The sequence below is a fragment of the Oncorhynchus nerka genome, linkage group LG23 (genome assembly GCF_034236695.1).
Source record: "Oncorhynchus nerka isolate Pitt River linkage group LG23, Oner_Uvic_2.0, whole genome shotgun sequence".
Taxonomy (NCBI): Eukaryota; Metazoa; Chordata; class Actinopteri; order Salmoniformes; family Salmonidae; genus Oncorhynchus; species Oncorhynchus nerka.
This window is the reverse complement of record NC_088418.1, coordinates 30,753,234-30,773,285: the sequence shown is the minus strand read 5'-3', so window position 1 is coordinate 30,773,285 and position 20,052 is coordinate 30,753,234. Positions and strand designations below refer to the sequence as shown.

Genomic DNA, 20,052 nt, shown 5'->3' with positions numbered 1-20,052 from the left:
TTGGGGTCATTGTCCATTTGGAAGACCCATTCGCGACCAAGCTTTAACTTCCTGACTGATGTCTTGACATGTTGCTTCAATATATCCACATCATTTTCCTACCTCATAATGCCATCTATTTTGTGAAGTGCACAAGTCCCTCCTGCATCAAAGCACTCCTACAACAGGATGCTGCCACCCCTGTGCTTCACGGATGGGATGGTGTTCTTTGGCTTGCAAGCCTCCCCCATTTCTCCATAAAGTACAATCTTTGTCCCCATGTGCAGTTGTAAACTGTAATCTGGCTTTTTTTATGGCGGTTTTGGAGCAGTGGCTTGTTCCTTGCTGAGCGGCCTTCCAGGTTATGTTGATATAGGACTCGTTTTACTGTGGATATAGATTATTTTGTACCTGTTTTCTCCAGCATCTTCTCAAGGTCCTTTGCTGTTGTTCTGGGATTGATTTGCACTTTTGGCACCAAAGTACGTTCATCTCTAGGAGATGTTTCCTTCCTGAGAGGTATGACGGCTACGTGGTCCCATGGTGTTCATACTTGCGTACTATTGTTTGTACAGATGAACGTGGTACCTTCAGGTGTTTGGAAATTGCTCCCAAGGATGAACCAGACTTGTGGAGGTCTACAATTTTTTTCTGAGGTCTTGGCTGATTTCTTTTGATTTTCCCATTATGTTCGGAGTAACGTTAGATGGCCAGAAATGGTTACTTGCAGTCTTTTGTTAAGACATGTAGCTAGCTAGGTAAACAATGAACCATAATCACAACTCATGACGTTACTACCCTGTATGAATCTGCAGGTAGCTAACCAACATCTATCAACAGTTGTTGCAGTGACATTCTATTGAAATGCATACTTGCATAGCGGAGGCTTTTGTTAAGACATGTAGCTAGCTAGGTAGCTAAATAATGAAGCAGAATCTCAACTCATGATGTTCCTACTCTGCATGAATCTGCAGGTAGCTAACCAACCAGGTTCAATGTTACCTAGCCATGCAAATGGCTCTGAGATACGAATAATAACATCATACATGTAGCGTTAGCTAGTGAGCCAGCCAGCTAACGTTAGCTAGCTAAAGGTACACTTTTACTTGAAATGAAACTACTTTCTTCCCTGTGTACATCATAGATGGACGCGTCTCCTTTCACGGGTGCCATGGTTGTTCTTAGTTTGAAGATGTAATCCGGAGACAGATGTTTTCTCCATCTCCTTAGCTAGCATACTCTAATTCCACTGAACTCGGTTCTCCAGAAAGTGGAGAGCAACACTTATGCAGTTTTACTACGTGATACATAAAAAAGCCACGTTAGACAGGATTACCAACAAATGCTGACCAGCTCAAATAGACAGAAGCGGGCTGCATGGTAGACCAATCCAAACTCATCTCTTGGGATGTCCAGCCCACTCATTATCTCAGCCAATCATGGCTAGCGGGAAGGTTGCTGACTTTTTCTGTGGCTGAACCAAGTAGGCTCATAATTTAACAATGCACACTAAGATACCTATCTGTTTTTCATGTGTTGAGCATGTGGCAAGTGTAGGCCTCATAGGTAGCTGTTGGGGTCTCTTAACCTATTGTAATCTGCACTGGAATTACTGCTCAACAATGTTATCAGACAGATGAGATCTGATGTGTCTTCAGTGGGTGGTTTTGTATGATTATTTTTCTTGTTTGTTTCACATGTTCTGGATGGTTACTATGACAAAAGTTTATTTGAGCTGTTGTTTGATTTAGTGAAAGAAGCATTGCAAACATTACTATCTCTCGCGCTCTCTCTTCCCTCCAGGCGTCTCCACTGTACACGGAACTACATCCACATTCACCTCTTCACCTCCTTTGTGTTTCGGGCCATCAGTATCTTTGTGAAGGATGCTGTCCTCTATGCCATGTCTGACGACGGAAAGACTGAAGCAGAGGAATTGGCAGAGAGACCCCATATGGTACTGTGCACTTCTGTACTGACTAAAATTAGATTAGATTGAAGTTTATTGTCCTACACGAGGAACATCCTCCCACAGCTCACACATACATAAACCACATAGAAAAACACAGCAGGAAACAAACAACAGTAAACAGTAAGATATAATTAGTACCCCCACACCTGCACATATAGGAGGAAGCTACATAGAATTTGTCTATGCTTTTCTGCTGCTTATTAAGAAATGCGGTTCAATGTGGGTGTGTTATGTTTGCTATTGTTGTTTGTCCCTCTTGAATCATCATAGACCACCTTTACTCCACACAGATGCGTACAAAGCTCTCCCTCGCCCTCCTTTTTGAAAATCTGAACATAATTCTATCCTCCCGATTCCTGCTTACAAGCAAAAACTAAAGCAAGAAGTACCAGTGACTCACTCAATATGAAATGGTCAGATGACGCGGATGCTACGCTACAGGACTATTTTGCTAGCAAAGACTTGAAAATGTTCCGCGATTCATCCAATGGCATTGAGGAGTATACCACCTCAGTCACTGACTTCATCAATAAGTGCATCAATGATGTGGTCCCCTCAGTGACTGTACGTACATATCCCAACCAGAAGCTATGGATTACAGGCAAAATCCACACCGAGCTAAAGGTTAGAGCTGCCGCTTTCAAGTAGAGGGACACTAATCCAGATGCTTATAAGATATCCCGCTATACCCTCAGACGAACCATCAAACTGTCAAAGCGTCAATACAGGACTAAGATTGAATTCTACTTCACCGGCTCTGACACTCGTTGGATATGACAGGGCTTTCAAACTATTACGGACTACAAAGGGAAACCCAGCCGCAAGCTGCCCAGCCTACCAGATGAGCTAAATGCCTTTTATGTGTGGTGCCAGGACAACAACCTCTCCCTCAACATGAGCAAGACAAAGGAGATGATTGTGGCCTACAGGAAAAGGAGGGCTGAACACGACCCCATTCACATCGACTGGGCCATAGTGGAGTGGGTGACAGTTTCAAGTTCCTTGGTGTCCACATCACCAACAAACTATCATGGTCAAAACACACCAAGAATGTCTTGAAGAGGGCAAGACAACACATTTTCCCTTCAGGAGACTCAAAAGATTTGGCATGGGTCCCCAGATCCTAAAGAAGTTATACAGCTGCATCTTCGAGAGCATCTTGACTGGTTGCATCACCATCTGGTTTGGTGACTGTTTGAGGTTGTGGACAGGTGTCTTTTATACTGATAACAAGTTCAAACAGGTGCCATTAATACAGGTAACGAGTGGAGGACAAAGGAGCCTCTTAAAGAAGAAGTTACAGGTCTGTGAGAGCCAGAAATCTTGCTTGTTTGCAAATAAATTCATTAAAAATCCTACAATGTGATTTTCTGGATTTTATTTTGAATAGTTGAAGTGTACCTATGATAAAAATTATAGGCCTCTCTCTCATCTTTTTAATAAGTGGGGGAACTTGCACAATTGGTGGCTGACTAAATACTTTTTTGCCCCACTGTATATACTAGGCGGTGTCAGAGGAAGGCCAAACAAATTGTCAAAGACTCCAGTCCAGTCACCCCGCTTGCCGTACCCAGCGGTACCAGAGTGCCAAGTCTAGGTCCAAAAGGCTCCTTAACACCTTCTACCCCCAAGCCATAAGACTGCTGAACATTTAATCAAATGGCTACCCAGGCTATTTGCATTGACACCCCCCCCCCCTGTTTTTTACATTGCTGCTACTTGCTGTTTATTATCTACACAGTCACTACATGTACAAATTACCTCGACTAACCTGCACATTGACTTGGTACCGGTACCCCCTGTATACAGTTATTATTATTTTAGCTGTCTACCACAGCATATTGGAGTTTAAATTAAATAATGAATATGAGCTGAAAGTGCAGACTTTCAGCTTTAATTTGAGGGCATTTACAACCAAATTGGATGCTCGCCAATAGGTTTTGAATGTAGAAATATTGACAAGTGGCAGTTGGGACGCGCATTGTCTCAATTCTCATTTTTCCTAAAACAGTGGGAGACTTGAGTGATCACCATCAAACACATCAGCAGTGGCCACTCCATCAAGGGCTTAGGGACCAAGTGGTCTTTTAACATAACATTGGCAACCTGCTAATGTGGGCAGGTCTGTCTCACTGTCTGTAGGTTCTGCCATACGATTGGATAGTGTGCAAACTCTGTGCATGACAATTCTCCCTAGGCGTTACCATCCTGTGTTAGTGGGCAAGTGGGAATGACCAAAATCAAAACCTAGCCCTCATGTAAGTCGTTGCATTTACACTAATCTCACAAAACTCTGTTTTGGAATATATTGACTTTATGACCAACGTTATCCTACTTACACTTTTTGGACAGTTTTGGCACTGGAATAAATGTTTCTGACCAATATCGATGACACAGTTTTCAACAAGAGATGTTGGTTTTTGTGTTCAGTTGCCCTTGGTGATAGGCCCTGTGATGAAACTCCTCCCAAGTCTTGATGTCTCTGAAAATGTCAAGTAAAAATAAGATATTCATTTAGCAGATGATTTTATCCAAAGTTAATTACAGAAATGTCAACATTGACAGTGACACAAACATTCAGTATATGTGGCCCATGCGGGATTCAATCCCACAATTCGATGTTCCTTATACCGTGCTCTATCCCAGGGGGCCAGAAAAAGGGCAGTTATTGGAAAATATATAGGTCCATTATAATTTCGACATACTTTATATGTAGTTTAAGCTACGGATTGAAACCGTAGTTTGCCCCACCTGCTCTAACCCATTGATCCATTGGAACCATTATCTGATGATATGTTGAATGTCCCAAGTCCCTTATAAACAATATGAACATGACATCTCTCTTCTCTCTGGCACCCTATAGGTGGGCTGTAAGGTGGCCGTTACTCTCTTCCTGTATTTCCTGGCGACCAATCACTACTGGATCCTGGTGGAGGGGCTGTACCTGCACAGCCTCATCTTCATGGCCTTCCTCTCAGACAAGAACTACCTGTGGGCGCTCACCATCATCGGCTGGGGTGAGTTTTTCTACACACCCTGCAGGATACAACTTTCTGGTTCCAGGTAGGACCATTTTACCTAACGAGGTACCCTCAAAAAACTCTTTATGATGAAACGGTTTTACCTTGAACCTAAAAAGGTTCTAGAACCAAAAAGGGTTCTACTATGGAACCAAAAAATGGTTCTCCCAAGTATCCTTTAAGGTTTTATGGTAACTTTTTTTCTAAGCGTGTAGACCAGTGATTCAGCCCATTGACTTTTCAAGTAATCTTTTTTGCAGCCATTTCAGAAGATTGATTTATAGTATGAATTGGGTTCCTGGGGCGTTAAAGTGGCAATCTGCAGTATAAAACAATAACGAAGCGTGCACCCCATCACTGTTTCAGTAAACTACTGGGGATGGTGCTGGAGAAATGTAACCACTCTCAAAATCATAGACAGAGCTAAGGCTGCAAGGACAGGCCATACTAAGGACTGGCCGTCCATGATTTCAAAATTATAGTTTGAGTCATGTCTTGAGGCAATACAGTGTTTGTTCACATTTACATTGTTTACAAACAAATTGGTAAAGCAAGCTTACTGTATATGTTGGGATCTGACGGGGAATGACAGTTGAACTAAACTAATGAGGCATTTATTAGTGATATTCTTCAAAAATCAATGGGTATATACAGTGGGTGATTTTAAGCATGTAAATGTTGGTGGGGCAAAAAAGAAAGAAAGTGGAATGCATGTCAGCAAAGCCACTACACAATATATTAATTGCACTATAACAGTGGAAAACGGTGTCCAAAAACTGTTAGGGTCTACATAAAGCTGTTCCAACAGCAGTCCCAACATCTTACCACTGTTACACCTGGCTATCAGCGGAGCCTTGTCTGGCAGCAAAACAGTTCATTCGGCCTCATTTACTGTCTTTAAAAAAACATAGCTGATATGGCTGACTTGCTTAAACAAATGTGGTTTCTAATGACAATTGAGATGTACAAACTATGGCATAAGGGGACGACAAGCGGATAAGAGGCAATCCATAATTTTGATTAAGACAACGACCAGGCACAGGACTGTTATATTTGTCAATATAACTATCTGTTTAGCACTTCTGAAATGTACAATAACAGAATTCAGAACATGGGCCGTTCTTACAGTGCTCTCCCTGTACACCAAGTTAGAACCGTAGGATAAATAAAGGGGGCATATAAGCAGACAATGAAAGCTCTTACAATATTTGATGATTACATTTCTCTAAAACAGGTTATAGACTACAGTAGAACAGTCAGAACAGTGGGCTACTAACATCTTACTACACAACATACACTTAGCATTACTTTCTTAGTTACAGTATACATAACTCCCTGGCACATTACATAATTTATGAAGCAACAAACAATATATTTTTGGACTCACATTTTTGTGCTCGGCTCACTTGAACAGGAAGGTGGTGTGGTAGTCCTTCGAGTTAACAGTTGTTTTGAGCGCGGCACAAATCATGCTTCATTGATAGCATGGCCAATGTTAGATGTTTATCATTATAAACTTGGAAAATAACCCCTTAATCCCAGATTTGGGATCACAGAGCCACTGTTACTGATTACTTCCAAACCACTCATTGTTGAATTTGCGATTTCCAACTTGTGAAATGTTAATGTCCAATGGCCGATGAGCACCGATATGTTTTATCTATAATTTCTCTTCATTATTTCTCTTCATATGACAAGGATTAAAAAGGATTTGCCGGTAGATTGTGAACTTGATTCATTATGATGACTGCTCGCTAAGATTGTGAAAGTATGATGTTGACATGATCAGTCCAATCAAAGCTACTGTACATATAATGTGATTTGACGTCATTTTATCTGTGGCCAATGACCTTGAGCCTTCTTGGATGGGCACTTCTATGGCAGCAGCCGAAGGGCTAGAATTTTCAAGGTCTGCTCTTACACTTGGCAGTGAAGTGAAGTCCCCATGAGTGACAGAACACTGAGCCAATCACAGCGCAACGCTCTGTATTTTCTGCTGGCCTGTCCCACCACCACAGAAAGCACTGCTCTAGACTGAAACACCCTGTTTGTATGCAGATTTATTAACTCAATGATATATATTATTTTTGACATTGTTTGTAAACTGATATGTGACATGTATTAATGCCAAAAGAACATGCAAAACATGTTAATGCTAAAAATGTGGGGCTCAAAACAACTGCTCTGAATGACTGGTCGCCACTGGGTATATATCATTAATCTAAAAATCCAAAAAAGGGTTTAAAAGCAGCCACAGATTGCCTCTTTAAACACTCCTCCATGTGTTGCGAGATCAGATTACGTGAGTAGTGCACCAGCAGGAAAAGACCAGAGATGTAAAGTACTTAAGTAAAAAATACTTGAAAGTACTACTGAAGTAGTTTTTTTAGGTATCTGTACTGAACTTTACTATTCATATTTTTAACTACTTTTACTTTTACTTCACTACATTCCTAAAGACAATTATGTACTTTTTACTTCACACATTTCCCTGACACCCAAAAGTACTTGTTACATTTGGAATGCTTTGCAGGACAGGAAGATAGTCTAATTCACACACTTATCAAGAGAGCATCCTTTGCCATCTCTACTGCCTCTGATCTGTTGCCTAGTTAAATAAAGGTTAAATAAAAAATAACAAAAATATCTGGTGGACTCACTAAACACGTGCTTTGTTTGCTAATTATGTCTGAGTGTTGGAGCATGCCCCTTGCTGTCCGTAAATTAAACAAAACAAATGGTGCCGTCGGGTTTGTTTAATATAAGGAATTTTAAATTATTTTTTTACTTTTGATACTTAAGTATATTTTATCAATTCCATTTACTTTTAATACTTAAGTATATTTAAAACCAAATACTTTTAGACTTTTACTCAGGTAGGATTTTACTGGGTGACTTTTACTTTTACTTGAGTCATTTTCTTTTAAAGTGTTTTTCCGTTTACTCAAGTATGACAATTGGGTACTTTTTCCGCCGCTGGAAAAGACCCCCTGGAAAGATACCTTTGTTGTGTATGTAAAATAGCCCAGATGGGAATGCAACATTATTCAACATGAATCTATTTCCCCCACCTACCGCTTTCCCTCCCTCTCTCATAGGTGTCCCTGCAGTGTTTGTGTCCATTTGGGTCAGTGCGCGAGCATCACTGGCAGACACTCAGTGAGTCCCTTTATACATATTTGTGTGTACATCACAATGAAGTGAATAATCACACTTAACATCAGCTATTCTACACACATTTGCAGGTGCTGGGACATCAGTGCGGGAAATCTGAAGTGGATCTATCAAGTCCCAATTCTTGCAGCCATTGTAGTAAGCAAATATTTCCTTTTCACCTAGACTCATGCACTTCACAAGCATTGGTCACTTGTCCCTTTTTTATTGTTTGATAGCATCCTTGATTTCACATCAAACATTGTATTTGACACAATCCAAATCAACTCAAACGCTGAAAGGTACTATTTATTGGATGTCTCCGCTTTCCAACTGATCTTCAACTTCATACCATGAATATGGTGTCCGAAGTCAGAGTGAGTGTTACACACCAACTCCTTGTGACTCTGAGGCTGTGTTAATATGGACACCTTACCTGTATTTCTAACTCTTCCTTACAGGTGAACTTCTTCCTGTTCCTCAACATCATACGAGTGTTGGCCTCTAAGCTGTGGGAGACCAACACAGGCAAACTGGACCCCCGTCAGCAGTACAGGTGAGGGGCTGCATTAGACTAATAAACAGTAAACGACTGACAATAGACTAGTAGTAAACTAGTAATGCACTTGTAATAAACAGCACTAGTAGTAGCATGGATCAATTAATGCATACATGCTTTATGCATATGATACAACCCACAATTTCTTCACTTGCGATAGAGCCTAGGCTAGTTTTTCCTGATTGCGTTTTGAAAAATATAATTTGAAATCAGAAATCACCAAGCATGGTATGGGAATACAATGGCTGTATTCTGATGGTAAATCCTACGTTGTCTTACATAGCTTCACGTTTCTCTAAATCAAGGCCACTTTATTCAAACATAGACAAATAGCATATTACACTGCTATAATATTATCTGTAAAATTGTGTCTGCTACTGTCCACAGGAAGCTGTTGAAATCCACCCTTGTCCTGATGCCCTTGTTTGGAGTACACTATATGGTGTTTATGGCTCTACCCTACACTGAGGTGACGGGCCTGTTGTGGCAGGTGCAGATGCACTACGAGATGTTCTTCAACTCTTCCCAGGTCAGACACCCCAAAGGGCAAATACTCCCTGAGTGAAAAACGTATATTTTTTGAGGTTGACGTTTATTGTCATGAGTCTTGCCCTGGAGGCAGAACTGAGTGATTTCCCCATAGATAGGGCAGCTGAAAAGTAACAATTGGCTATATTGTAAAAATGTATGAAAACAAACATTTGATTTTTAGTCTTGTGAAACTGAAGGGCGCGCAATTCAAATAAATAATCATAAGTTATGGGTATAAACATTTAGGTACATATAAGTGTCTTATATCGGTTGAAAGCTTACATTCTTGTTATTTTAACTGCACTGTCAGATTTACAGTAGCTATTACAGCAAAAACATGTCACGCGATTGTTTGAAGATGGCGTCCCACATCAAAATATTTTTCCACCAGCACACGTTTCATAAATTCACAAATAGCGATTAAATATTCACTTACTTTTTGAAAATCTTCCTCTGATTTGTCATCCAAAGGGTTCCAGCTATAACATGTAGTGTCATTTTGTTAGATAAAATCCTTCTTTATATCCCAAAAAGTCTGTTTAGTTAGCACCATCGATTTCAGTAATCCACTTCAACATGCAGAGAAAGGAATCCGAAAATATAATCTTTGTTTCAACAAGTGAAAATATGTTTCTATTTACTCCTCAAATTGCCTAAAATGTAATCAAACTATAAGATTTCTTACAGAAAGAAGTATGTTCAATAGGTAACCGATTTTAGCAGGTGCGTCCTGTCTTCATGGCACACGCAAACACGCATTTCCAAGACTGTGTTCCTGTACTAAAACTGATATTTCGTATTCGTTTTTGAAGTTACAAGCCTGAAACATTGAACATAGACTGCTGACACCCTGTGGAGACCATAGGAATTGCATTCAGGTAGCTAATTTTCAATATGACCTTATACTTGCCATTCTAGGAGGATTGTCTCTCTCAAAAAAGAAAATTCTGGTTGGTTTTTCTTTGGATTTTCTTCTACCATATCTATTGTGTTATTTTCTCCTATATTATTTTAATATTTCTTCAAACTTCAAGGTGTTTTCTTTTCAATGGTACCAATTATATGCATATCCTGGCTTCAGGGCCTGACGAACAGGCAGTTTACTTTGGGCACGTCATTCAGGCGGAAATTGAGAAAAAATGGGCCTAGCCCTAAAGAAGGGTTAGGGTTAGGCATTATGATTTAGCCGTGTGTTTTTTTGTGTGGCTGTGTCAGTTAGAAACCACTCTGCAGAGCTGCCTCCAGAACAAAATTCATGACGAAAAAAGGCTAATCTGCCAAATTTATGCAGGCTATTGTCCATCAACTGTTGATGACTATTAATGACAGATTTATGTTATATCCTAAAAATCTGTTCATAAATGTCGAACAGCACTAAATGTATTTCCTTTATCTAAACTTGGCCTTTTTCCCTTTTGTCCTTTCAGGGATTCTTTGTGGCATTCATCTACTGTTTCTGCAATGGGGAGGTAAATGCAGAACAATCTACCTCATTTTGAATATCGACGGAAGTCCATAGAGGACATATGAATAAAAAAATTAAAAATCCTCGTTATGTCGAGGTCACGACTTATCTCATAATCACTACATAACAAAACTTGTTTTTGTCGAGATCAAGATGTAATCAAAAGTTACACACATCATCTAATAATTTGTTCAGATGCACAACAATCACTTAATCAAGGAGCGCTGTGGCTGCGCTGATGTTTTAAGCCCTGAGCAATGCTTGACAGGCAATTGTCTCCCTGGCTGCGTGCCCCAAAGACTACAGCCAATCGCATGCAAGGAATAACGCAGCTAACTTGGCTAGTCTTGTGAGCTAGCTAGTTAGCTAAGTAGCTTGTTACCTATACTGGTTGTTAGTGTGCATAACTGTGTATAAATATCCTAAACAAATATATAAACGCAACATGCAACAATTTCCAAGATTTTACTGAGTTACAGTTCATGAAAGGAAATTTAAATAAATAAATTGGGCCCTAATCTATGGATTTCACAGGACTGGAAACACAGATTTGCATCTGTTGGTCACAGATACGCTACTTGACCAAAAGTATGTGGACACCCTTTGTTGCTTCAGCAGCCTCCATTCTTTTGGAAAGGCTTTCCACTAGCTGTTGGAACATTGCTGCAGGGACTCCCTTCCATTCAGCCACAAGAGCATTAGTGAGGTCGGGCACTGATGTTGGACGATTAGGCCTGGCTCGCAGTTGGCATTCCAATTCATCCCAAAGGTGTTCGATGGGGTTGAGGTCAGGGCTCTGTGCAGACCAGTCAAGTCCTTCCACACCAATCTCGACAAACCATTTCTGCATGGACCTCGCTTTGTGCACTGGGGTATTGTTATGATGAAACAGGAAAGGGGCTTTCCCAAATTGTTGCCACAAAGTTGGAAGCATAGAATCGTCTCTCGAATGTCATTGTATGCTGTAGCGTTAAGATTTCCCTTCACTGGAACTAAGGCTCCTAGCCCGAACCATGTGAAACAGCCCCAGACCATTATTCCTCCTCCACTAAACTTTACAGTTTGCACTATTCATTCGGGCAGGTAGCGTTCTCCTGGCATCTGCCAAACCCAGATTTGTTCGTCGGACTGCCAGATGGTGAAGCGTGATTCATCACTCCAGAGAAGATGTTTCCACTGCTCCAGAGTCCAATGGCGGCGAGCTTTACACCACTCCAACCGACGCTTGGCATTGCGAATGTTGATCTTAGGCTTGTGTGTTGCTGCTCTGCCATGGAAACCCATTTCATGAAGCTCCCAACGAACAGTTATTGTGCTGAAATGTCTTCCAGAGGCCGTTTGGAACTCGGTAGTGATTGTTTCAACCAAGGACAAACGAAGTTTACGCAGTACATGCTTTAGGACTCGGCAGTCCCATCCTGTGAGCTTGTGTGGCCTAAACATCCTCAATGGGGGACATGTCTGGTGAGTATACAGGCCATGGAAGATCTGGGACATTTTCTGCTTCCAGGAATTGTGTAAAGATCCTTGTCACATGGGGCCGTGCGTTATCATGCACATAAGGTGATGGTGGCAGATAAAATGGCTTCAGGATCCCGTCACAGTATCTCTGTGCATTCAAATTGCCATCGATAAAAGGCAATTGTGTTTGTTTTCCATAGCTTATGCCTGCCCATATCATAACCCCACTGCCACCATGTTGGGCTCTGTTCACAATGTTGGCACCAGAAAACCTCTTTCCCACACGACACAATACACGTGGTCGGAAATTGTAGATCGGTTGGACATATTGCCAAATTCTCTAAAACGATGTTGAAGGAGGCTTATGGTAGATGAACATGAACAGTAAATTATCTGGCAGCAGTTCTGGTGGACATTCCTGCCGTCAGCATGCCAATTGCATGCTCCCTCAAAACGAGATATCTGTGGCATTGTGTCCTGTGAAAAAACTGCACATTTGAGTGATTTTCTTATTGTCCCAGCACAAGGTGCACCTGTGTAATGATCATGCGGTTAAATCAGCTTCTTGATATGCCACACCTGTCAGGTGTACGGATTATCTTGGCAAAGGAGAAATGCTCAGTAACAGGGATGAAAACAAATTTGTGAAAAAATTTCGAGATAAATAACTTTTTTGTGCGTATGGAGTGGGTGAGCTCTATTCCTGGAATGCTCACAGGCTGATGAATCAGGATGCTGCCTTGGAGGTGTTTCATATGTAAGGCTCATATGTAATGCATACAGTGCATTCGGAAAGTATTAAGACCTCTTTACTTTTTCTACATGTTGTTACATTACAGCCTTATTGTCACGTTCTGACCATCGTTCGTATGTGTTTTCCTTGTTTTAGTGTTGGTCAGGACGTGAGCTGGGTGGGCATTCTATGTTGTGTGTCTGGTTTGTCTATTTCTATGTTTGGCCTGATATGGTTCTCAATCAGAGGCAGGTGTTAGTCATTGTCTCTGATTGGGAACCATATTTAGGTAGCCTGTTTTGTGTTGGGTTTTGTGGGTGATTGTTCCTGTCTCTGTGTTTGCACCAGATAGGGCTGTTTAGGTTTTCGCACGTTCATTGTTTTTGTTAGTTTATTCATGTATAGTGTCTTTATAAATTAAACATGAATAACCACCATGCTGCATTTTGGTCCTGTTGTGGTGGGTGATTCTGTAACTGTTTTCTTCTGGTGAAAGAGAGGCGGACCAAAATGCAGCAAACCCCACAAAACACAAAGGGGAAATGGCTGCCTAAATATGATCCCCAATCAGAGACAACGATAAACAGCTGCTTCTGATTGGGAACTATACCAGGCCAACATAGAAATATCAATCACCTAGATGACCCACCCTAGTCACACCCGACCTAACCAACATAGAGAATAAAAAGCTCTCTATGGTCAGGGTGTGACAGTACCCCCCCCCCCCCCCGACCACAAAACCTGACTCAATAGGGGAGGGTTCGGGTGGGCATCTACCGTCGGGGGCGGCTACGGTGCGGGGCGAAGTACCCACTCCGCTCGCGGATACGTCATATTCAATTGCAGCTCTGGTGAGGGGATCGTCGCCGGATGCTCCGGACTGTGGAAAGTCACCAGAGGCTCCGGACTGGGATCCCCGGCCTGGGACCCCTGCTGGAGGCTCTGGTCTGCCGACCATCGCTGGAGGCTCCGGACCACGGACTGTCGCTGGAGACTCCGTACCGCGGACCGTCGCAGGGGGTTCCGGACTGTAGACCGTCTCAGTAGGTTCCTGACTGTAGATCGTCTCAGGAGGTTCCGGACTGGGGCCGGTACAGGTGGCACCGGGCTGGTGACACGCACCTCAGGGCGAGTGCGGGGAGGAGGCACAGGACGTACTGGACTGTGGAGACGCACTGGAGGTCTGGAGCGTAGAGCTGGCACAACACGTCCTGGACAAATGACCACATTCGCACGGCAAGTGCGAGGAGTTGGCACAGAACGCACCGGGCTGTGAATGCGCACTGGAGACACAGTGCGTATCACCGCAATACATGATGCCTGACCGGTCACACGCTCTCCACGGTGATTACGGGGAGTTGGCTCTGGTTCAAAACCTGGCTCCGCCAACCACCCCATGTGCCCCCTCCCCCCAAATTTTTTTTTTTTGAAAACTTCTTTTTGGATCACCACAGGCTGCCTCTCCGCCCACGGCTCTCGCACACCCCGAGAGCTTCTGGTCAGCGGGGTGGTGGCACCGGGATCCCATCATCTCCCAAGTGGTCATACCCATCTGTCTATCGCCTCCTTTGAATTCCATGCTGTCACAGTTACCAGCCCTTTGCTTAACATCCTTATCATTTATTCCAGGCTCCTCGCTGGCCTTTTCCTTTCCTGCTTCCAGTTCGACTTTACACCTTGACTCATTCCTCTCTGCCTCCTTCTTTCCACTCCTCTCCTCTTTGACCTCACCCTCTCACCTTCTCTCACAAGGCAGGCAAGACTTGCTTCCAAGTCCAGGATATCCTTTTCCTCTCTCTCATCCAACAACACTCCTCGGATGGTAAAGACCATCTCTTCCCTCTGCTCAAACCTTCTCCAACCTATCTCCTGATTCTGCTCAACCCTCCTCTCCTCCCTTTCTGCATCCTTTGACTCTCTATGTCCCCTATCCTCCAGGCCGGCTCGGTCCTTGGTGGCCAGTTGTGATGGAGGATCTTCTGTCACGATCATTATAATAAGTGGACCAGAAGCGCAGCGTGATCTGGGTTCCACATCTTTGTGACCTCTCCAGAATGTGCATGAATGCCCTCTGTGCTGGTTCTGACCTCTTTGCTCCCCTCTCTCTCCCAGATGATCCCCTCCTCTCTTCTCCAGACCATCTCCGGTGACCTTCTCCCTTCTCACAGCAAAACAAAAACAAATAAATCTCAACCTGACACCGCTCCTACCAGGTGGCGTAACAATAGTGCTAACAGGCAACTATCCATAGTCAAGATCCCACAAATGGCACAAAGGGAAATGGAATCGCATCTCTGCATGTCTGGCAGACATAAATATGATCCCCAATCAAGACGGAGCCTCTTCCTCCCGGGGATAAACAGCTGCCTCTGATCACGGTTGAAATATTATCACCCTAGATGACGGTGGCCCGTTCCTGTAGGTTAGTCACACCCTGCTCTCACAGGACCTAACCAACATAGAGAATATAAAGCCCGTCTGGTGTTCAACCTTCTATGGTCCGCTCTCTCCACTGGTGTGACATCTACAAGAAATCAAGCTGTGATTTACCTCCAGGCTCTGCAGGCCCTACACCCAAACAAGGTGTTCATCCACCTCTGGCCTGCTCGCCTCCCTACCATGCTTACTTACAAGTGGAACAAAACAGGACAGCGGAGTCAATCACCACCTTCCGGAGACACCTGAAACCCCACCTCTTTAAGGAATACCTAAATAAACTTCCCCCCCCTTAAAAAATGCAATTAAAAGTGGCTGTTCCACTATGTCATAATATAATAACAAGAACTGCTAAATTACTTAAATGTAAATGTAAATGGAGGTACTGGTACCGAATAATTGTGCAGTGGTTCAGGTTAGTTGAGGTCATTTGTACGTGTAGGTAGGGGTGAAGTGACTATGCATTTATTTACAAGTCTCTGCTAGGTAAAGCCCCGCCTTATCTCAGCTCACTGGTCACCATAGCAGCACTCACTCGTAGCACGTGCTCCAGCAGGTATATCTCACTGGTCACCCCTAAAGCCATTTCCTCCTTCGGTTGTCTTTCCTTCCAGTTCTCTGCTGTCAATGACTGGAACGAACTGCAAAAATCTCAGGAGTCGGGACGAGACAGACAGACATACAGACAGGCAGCATTTCTCAACCAGTCGAAATCATGAATCAGCTGCCATAATTTTTTTATAGATATATACAAAGCAATGTCAATTGAAAAAAGGTCAAACGAAATGAAGTGCAGCTACTTTGCAGTCATTCCAGCTTCAGGTTGACATGATTTTTATGCCAAGCAAAATCATGTCTCTTTAGCTCATTGTTATGGATCTATCGAAATAAATGTTGCGAGAAAACAGCTTAAACAAATGTAAATGCAGCTACTGTTGTTATTCTGGCTGCACTGCTTGACGTGACTGTAAGGCCGTAGTTGGCTACCTAGCAAGCAAGGGATAAGAATGTTGCCAGCCAGTATGGCAATGGAACACTTAGAACAAATGACTGGGTCGCGTCCATAGATACATACAGAACAAAAGGACTGAACAACTGGGTCGCGTCTCTGGCAACCAAACCAATAGAATGATTGAGAATTGCTTGGGAAGCAACCCTACATTTGTGTCGGAACTTTATCTTGTGGAAAGGATGAAATAGTATGAATACATTTAACAAAATAAATGTTTTAATGAAAATATGTAAATTATTATTTGAATATGTTGGTAACCCGTTGTATAAAAGCGATAATGCCCTCGAAGCAGGTGTTTCGTCTCGGGCCTAACAACACCTGTGCCAATATATCTTCCAAACACCGGCTTCTCGGGCATTATCACTTAAGTGTGCAGTCTGAACGCTTGGAGAGCGAAGCGCTCTGAATTTACGAACAGACTATCTGACAATGCTCTGAATTTACGACCAACCCAGAACGCACTCTGACACACCAGAGGCAATTTACAAACGCACACTGAGTTGTCAATCAAATGTATTTGGCATCGATCAAATGGGCGGTCAGGCAAGTTCCCATTCAGTTGTCAAAACGTGGGTTGGGACAAGCATGCATTGGCAGGCAAGCTGCAGAAGGACGAGCAAGCTACTTTTCCCCATCGTTAATCAGTGCAATTTTGATAGCCAACTAGCTGAACATTTTTGAGAGGGTTTATCTAATGTTCCCTTGTTAGATTTGAGCTAATCTTGTTCTTGCTATTAGTATTTGATCTTGTTGTTGATGTGCATAACTGAGGGAGAGAGAGCCTACCTTTTCATGGTTGTTTGATCAATAGGACTGTAAAGTTCCCAAATGTAAGACTCCCGTGATATTTACATATTTTTGTGGCTTTTGCAAAAAAATGCGTTCTAATAATCTAAAGTCGTGCTGTTACTACTGCCTGTAAACACACAGTCCGGTTCAAAGTGAATGATGGCAGGCCCGGGCTACTGTAGCTCTGATTGGTTATGGTGCACCGGTCGGCGTAGACTCCGGTCCCGGATGAGACAGATGTTTTTATTAGGTTTTATTTACAGCAGTGTCTATTAATTGTCCAAACATACAGCCGTTTTCTCATTGTTTATTGCTATAGAATTTTCACAATTGTCTTAGTCTGTCATTCCCAAACAATCAATGAATTTATGAAGACGAGCATATCTAAGTGCTCGCTTGTTAGAAAATGTAACAGATTTTTACAAGATTTAATGTTGCTTAAACACTGTCAGTTCCACTTTAATTCCTGTCTTCCCAGGTGCAGGCGGAGGTAAAGAAGGCATGGCTACGGCGGAGCCTGGCCTTGGACCTCAAACAGAAGACCCGGGTGACCAGCAGTGGGGGCGGGGGCAGCTGCTACTATGGCGGCATGATGTCACACACCACCACCCACAGCGTGAGTCTGACTGTGGCCAATCCCAGAGGAATGTCCCTGAATGGGGCAGGGGCCCCCGGGATGGGAGGAGCTGGGGGAAGCAATGGGGGAGGGGGAAGCAGGCAGCCACGCCTCACCTCCTCCTTCCACCCCCTCACCAACCTGCCAGGTTACGTGCCCAGCAACACGGAGACCCCCAGGCAGAAACTTGTTATTTGGAGGCCTGGGGTGGGGGCTGGAGCTGAGGCCGGTGTTAGTGCCTTTCCCAGGAACCCCAGGGCTGCTAGTGAGGGGATCCAAGGGGGTGGTGGTGGAGCCAAGACAGAGCCTGCAGTCTCTGTGCCCCAGCGGTTGGGAGACGAGGACCCCTGCTGCTCTTTGTCTTTAAAGGAACTAGAGACCATCTTGTGAACTGGAACTGTCAGATATATGGCATCTAACAGTGAGAGCAGCACTGTATCAGATGGCTTTACTTATCCAGATTCCTGCCATGGATCCATATCAAGGCTCCATTCAAGTGATCTCCAATGACCTATTTGAATCTCCCCTGAATCCCTTGTTTGATTGACTGATGTCTGAAGACTTAGCTAAGTACATTTAGTTGGGGTTAAAGAATCATTGTGTGTAAACTGATCTGATGACACGATTATCAATAGAACATTGATCCAAGGATCATGAAGAAAAAACATGTACTTGTAGCATGATTGGTGATTTAATGTATCAGTGGTTGTAATAAAGAACCCAATGACTAGTGAGTTGCTGCACCCATTATTGAATGTGGAGTCCTGCATGCCTTTCTACACGTGCCATATTTGTTTGACAGACCATTGTTTTTCCTTTTATATTTGCCTGTCTGTCTGCTTGTCTGCTTTCTCTGATCTCTTCTCTGTCTGCCTAACAATTCATGCACTATTTGTCTATTGTAGTGAGATGTAATTTTTTATCTGAGAAAAACGTGGAAATTAAGCTTTTACAGCAATGAATAAGCAGCAGTAGGCTGCATTTGAAGACTTCCTTACCTGGGGCCCATCGCCCAATGAGCAAAACTGGTGCATTTAAAATCCCAATACACTTTACCATAAAACAATAATAGATTAATTAAATAATAAAAACACATGTCTAAAACAGTAAAATATCAGCTCAGGATTGACCTTCTTTACAGATTTACCTTCTTTACAGATGTAAAGAAATTGTTATTTTGGATAGTGATAGCACACTTGCTATGTACAGTGCATTCGGAAAGTATTCAGACCCCTTCACTTTTTCCACATTTTGTTACGTTACAGCCTTGTTCTAAAATGTATTACATTGTTTTCATTTATTTATCAATCTACACAGAATACCTGATAATGACAAAGCAAAAACAGGTTTTCAGGTTTTCAATTTTTGCAAATGTATTCAAAATAAAACAAACGTAAATATCACATTTACTGTGCATAAATATTCAGACCCTTTATTCAGTACTTTGTTGAAGCACCTTTGGCAGCAATTACAGCCTTGAATATTTTGGGTATGACGCTACAAGCTTGGCACACCTGTATTTGGAGAGTTTCTCCCATTCTTCTCTGCAGATCCTCTCAAGCTCTGTCAGGTTGGGTGGGGAAAGTTGCTGCACAGCTGTTTTCAGTTCTCTCCAGAGATGCTCAATTGGGTTTGTCGTGGAAAATCGATTCAAATATGACGCTTACAAGAACTGGTGAATTCAATAATAGACTTTTTAATACAACGTATTGCAAGCCGGAGTGGTCTGCGGAACACACACCCTTTTTCAGAGCACTCGCTCTGATTTATACACATACAACATATGAGTCCATCCTTCTCTTCATGTGGTCTGTTTTTAGTGTTCAGCTATTCTATACATCTATGGCCTCCTCTGGTCTCCTCTCCTATACAATAGACAATGTATTTTACCAGAATGGCAAATGCACTCTATAAGTGTATCTCTCTCTTGTGTTACAGTATTATATGTACATAATTATTATTACATAATTATTACATAATTCTCCCATAGGTTCAAGTCCAGGCTCTGGCTGGGCCACTCAAGGACATTCAGAGACTTGACCCGAAGCCACTCCTGCGTTGTCTTGGCTGTGTGCTTAGTTGTCCTGTTTGAAGGTGAACCTTCGCTCCAGTCTGAGGTCCTGAGCGCTCTGGAGCAGGTTTTCATCAAGGATCTCTCTGTACTTTGCTCTGTTCATCTTTCCCTCAATCCTGACTAGACTCCCAGTCGTAGCTGCTGAAAAACATCCCCACAGCATGATGCTACCACCACCACCATGCTTCACCGTAGGGATGGTGGCAGGTTTCCTCCAGGTGTGATTACTTGGCATTCAGGTCAAAGAATCTT

General features: G+C 42.8%; 1 protein-coding gene across 1 annotated transcript in view; it reads left to right on the top strand.

Annotated features, from left to right (window-relative positions):
• Positions 1-18,400, top strand: part of pth3r (parathyroid hormone 3 receptor) — a 62,137-nt gene extending 43,737 nt beyond the window's left edge. The window contains exons 6-13 of the mRNA XM_065008417.1: positions 1,783-1,936; positions 4,815-4,968; positions 8,070-8,130; positions 8,217-8,283; positions 8,586-8,680; positions 9,071-9,212; positions 10,642-10,683; positions 17,589-18,400. Coding sequence (XP_064864489.1) covers positions 1,783-1,936; positions 4,815-4,968; positions 8,070-8,130; positions 8,217-8,283; positions 8,586-8,680; positions 9,071-9,212; positions 10,642-10,683; positions 17,589-18,116 — 1,243 coding nt within the window. The 3' untranslated portion in view covers positions 18,117-18,400. The remainder of the gene's footprint in view (positions 1-1,782; positions 1,937-4,814; positions 4,969-8,069; positions 8,131-8,216; positions 8,284-8,585; positions 8,681-9,070; positions 9,213-10,641; positions 10,684-17,588) is intronic.
• The last annotated feature ends 1,652 nt before the right edge of the window (positions 18,401-20,052 follow it).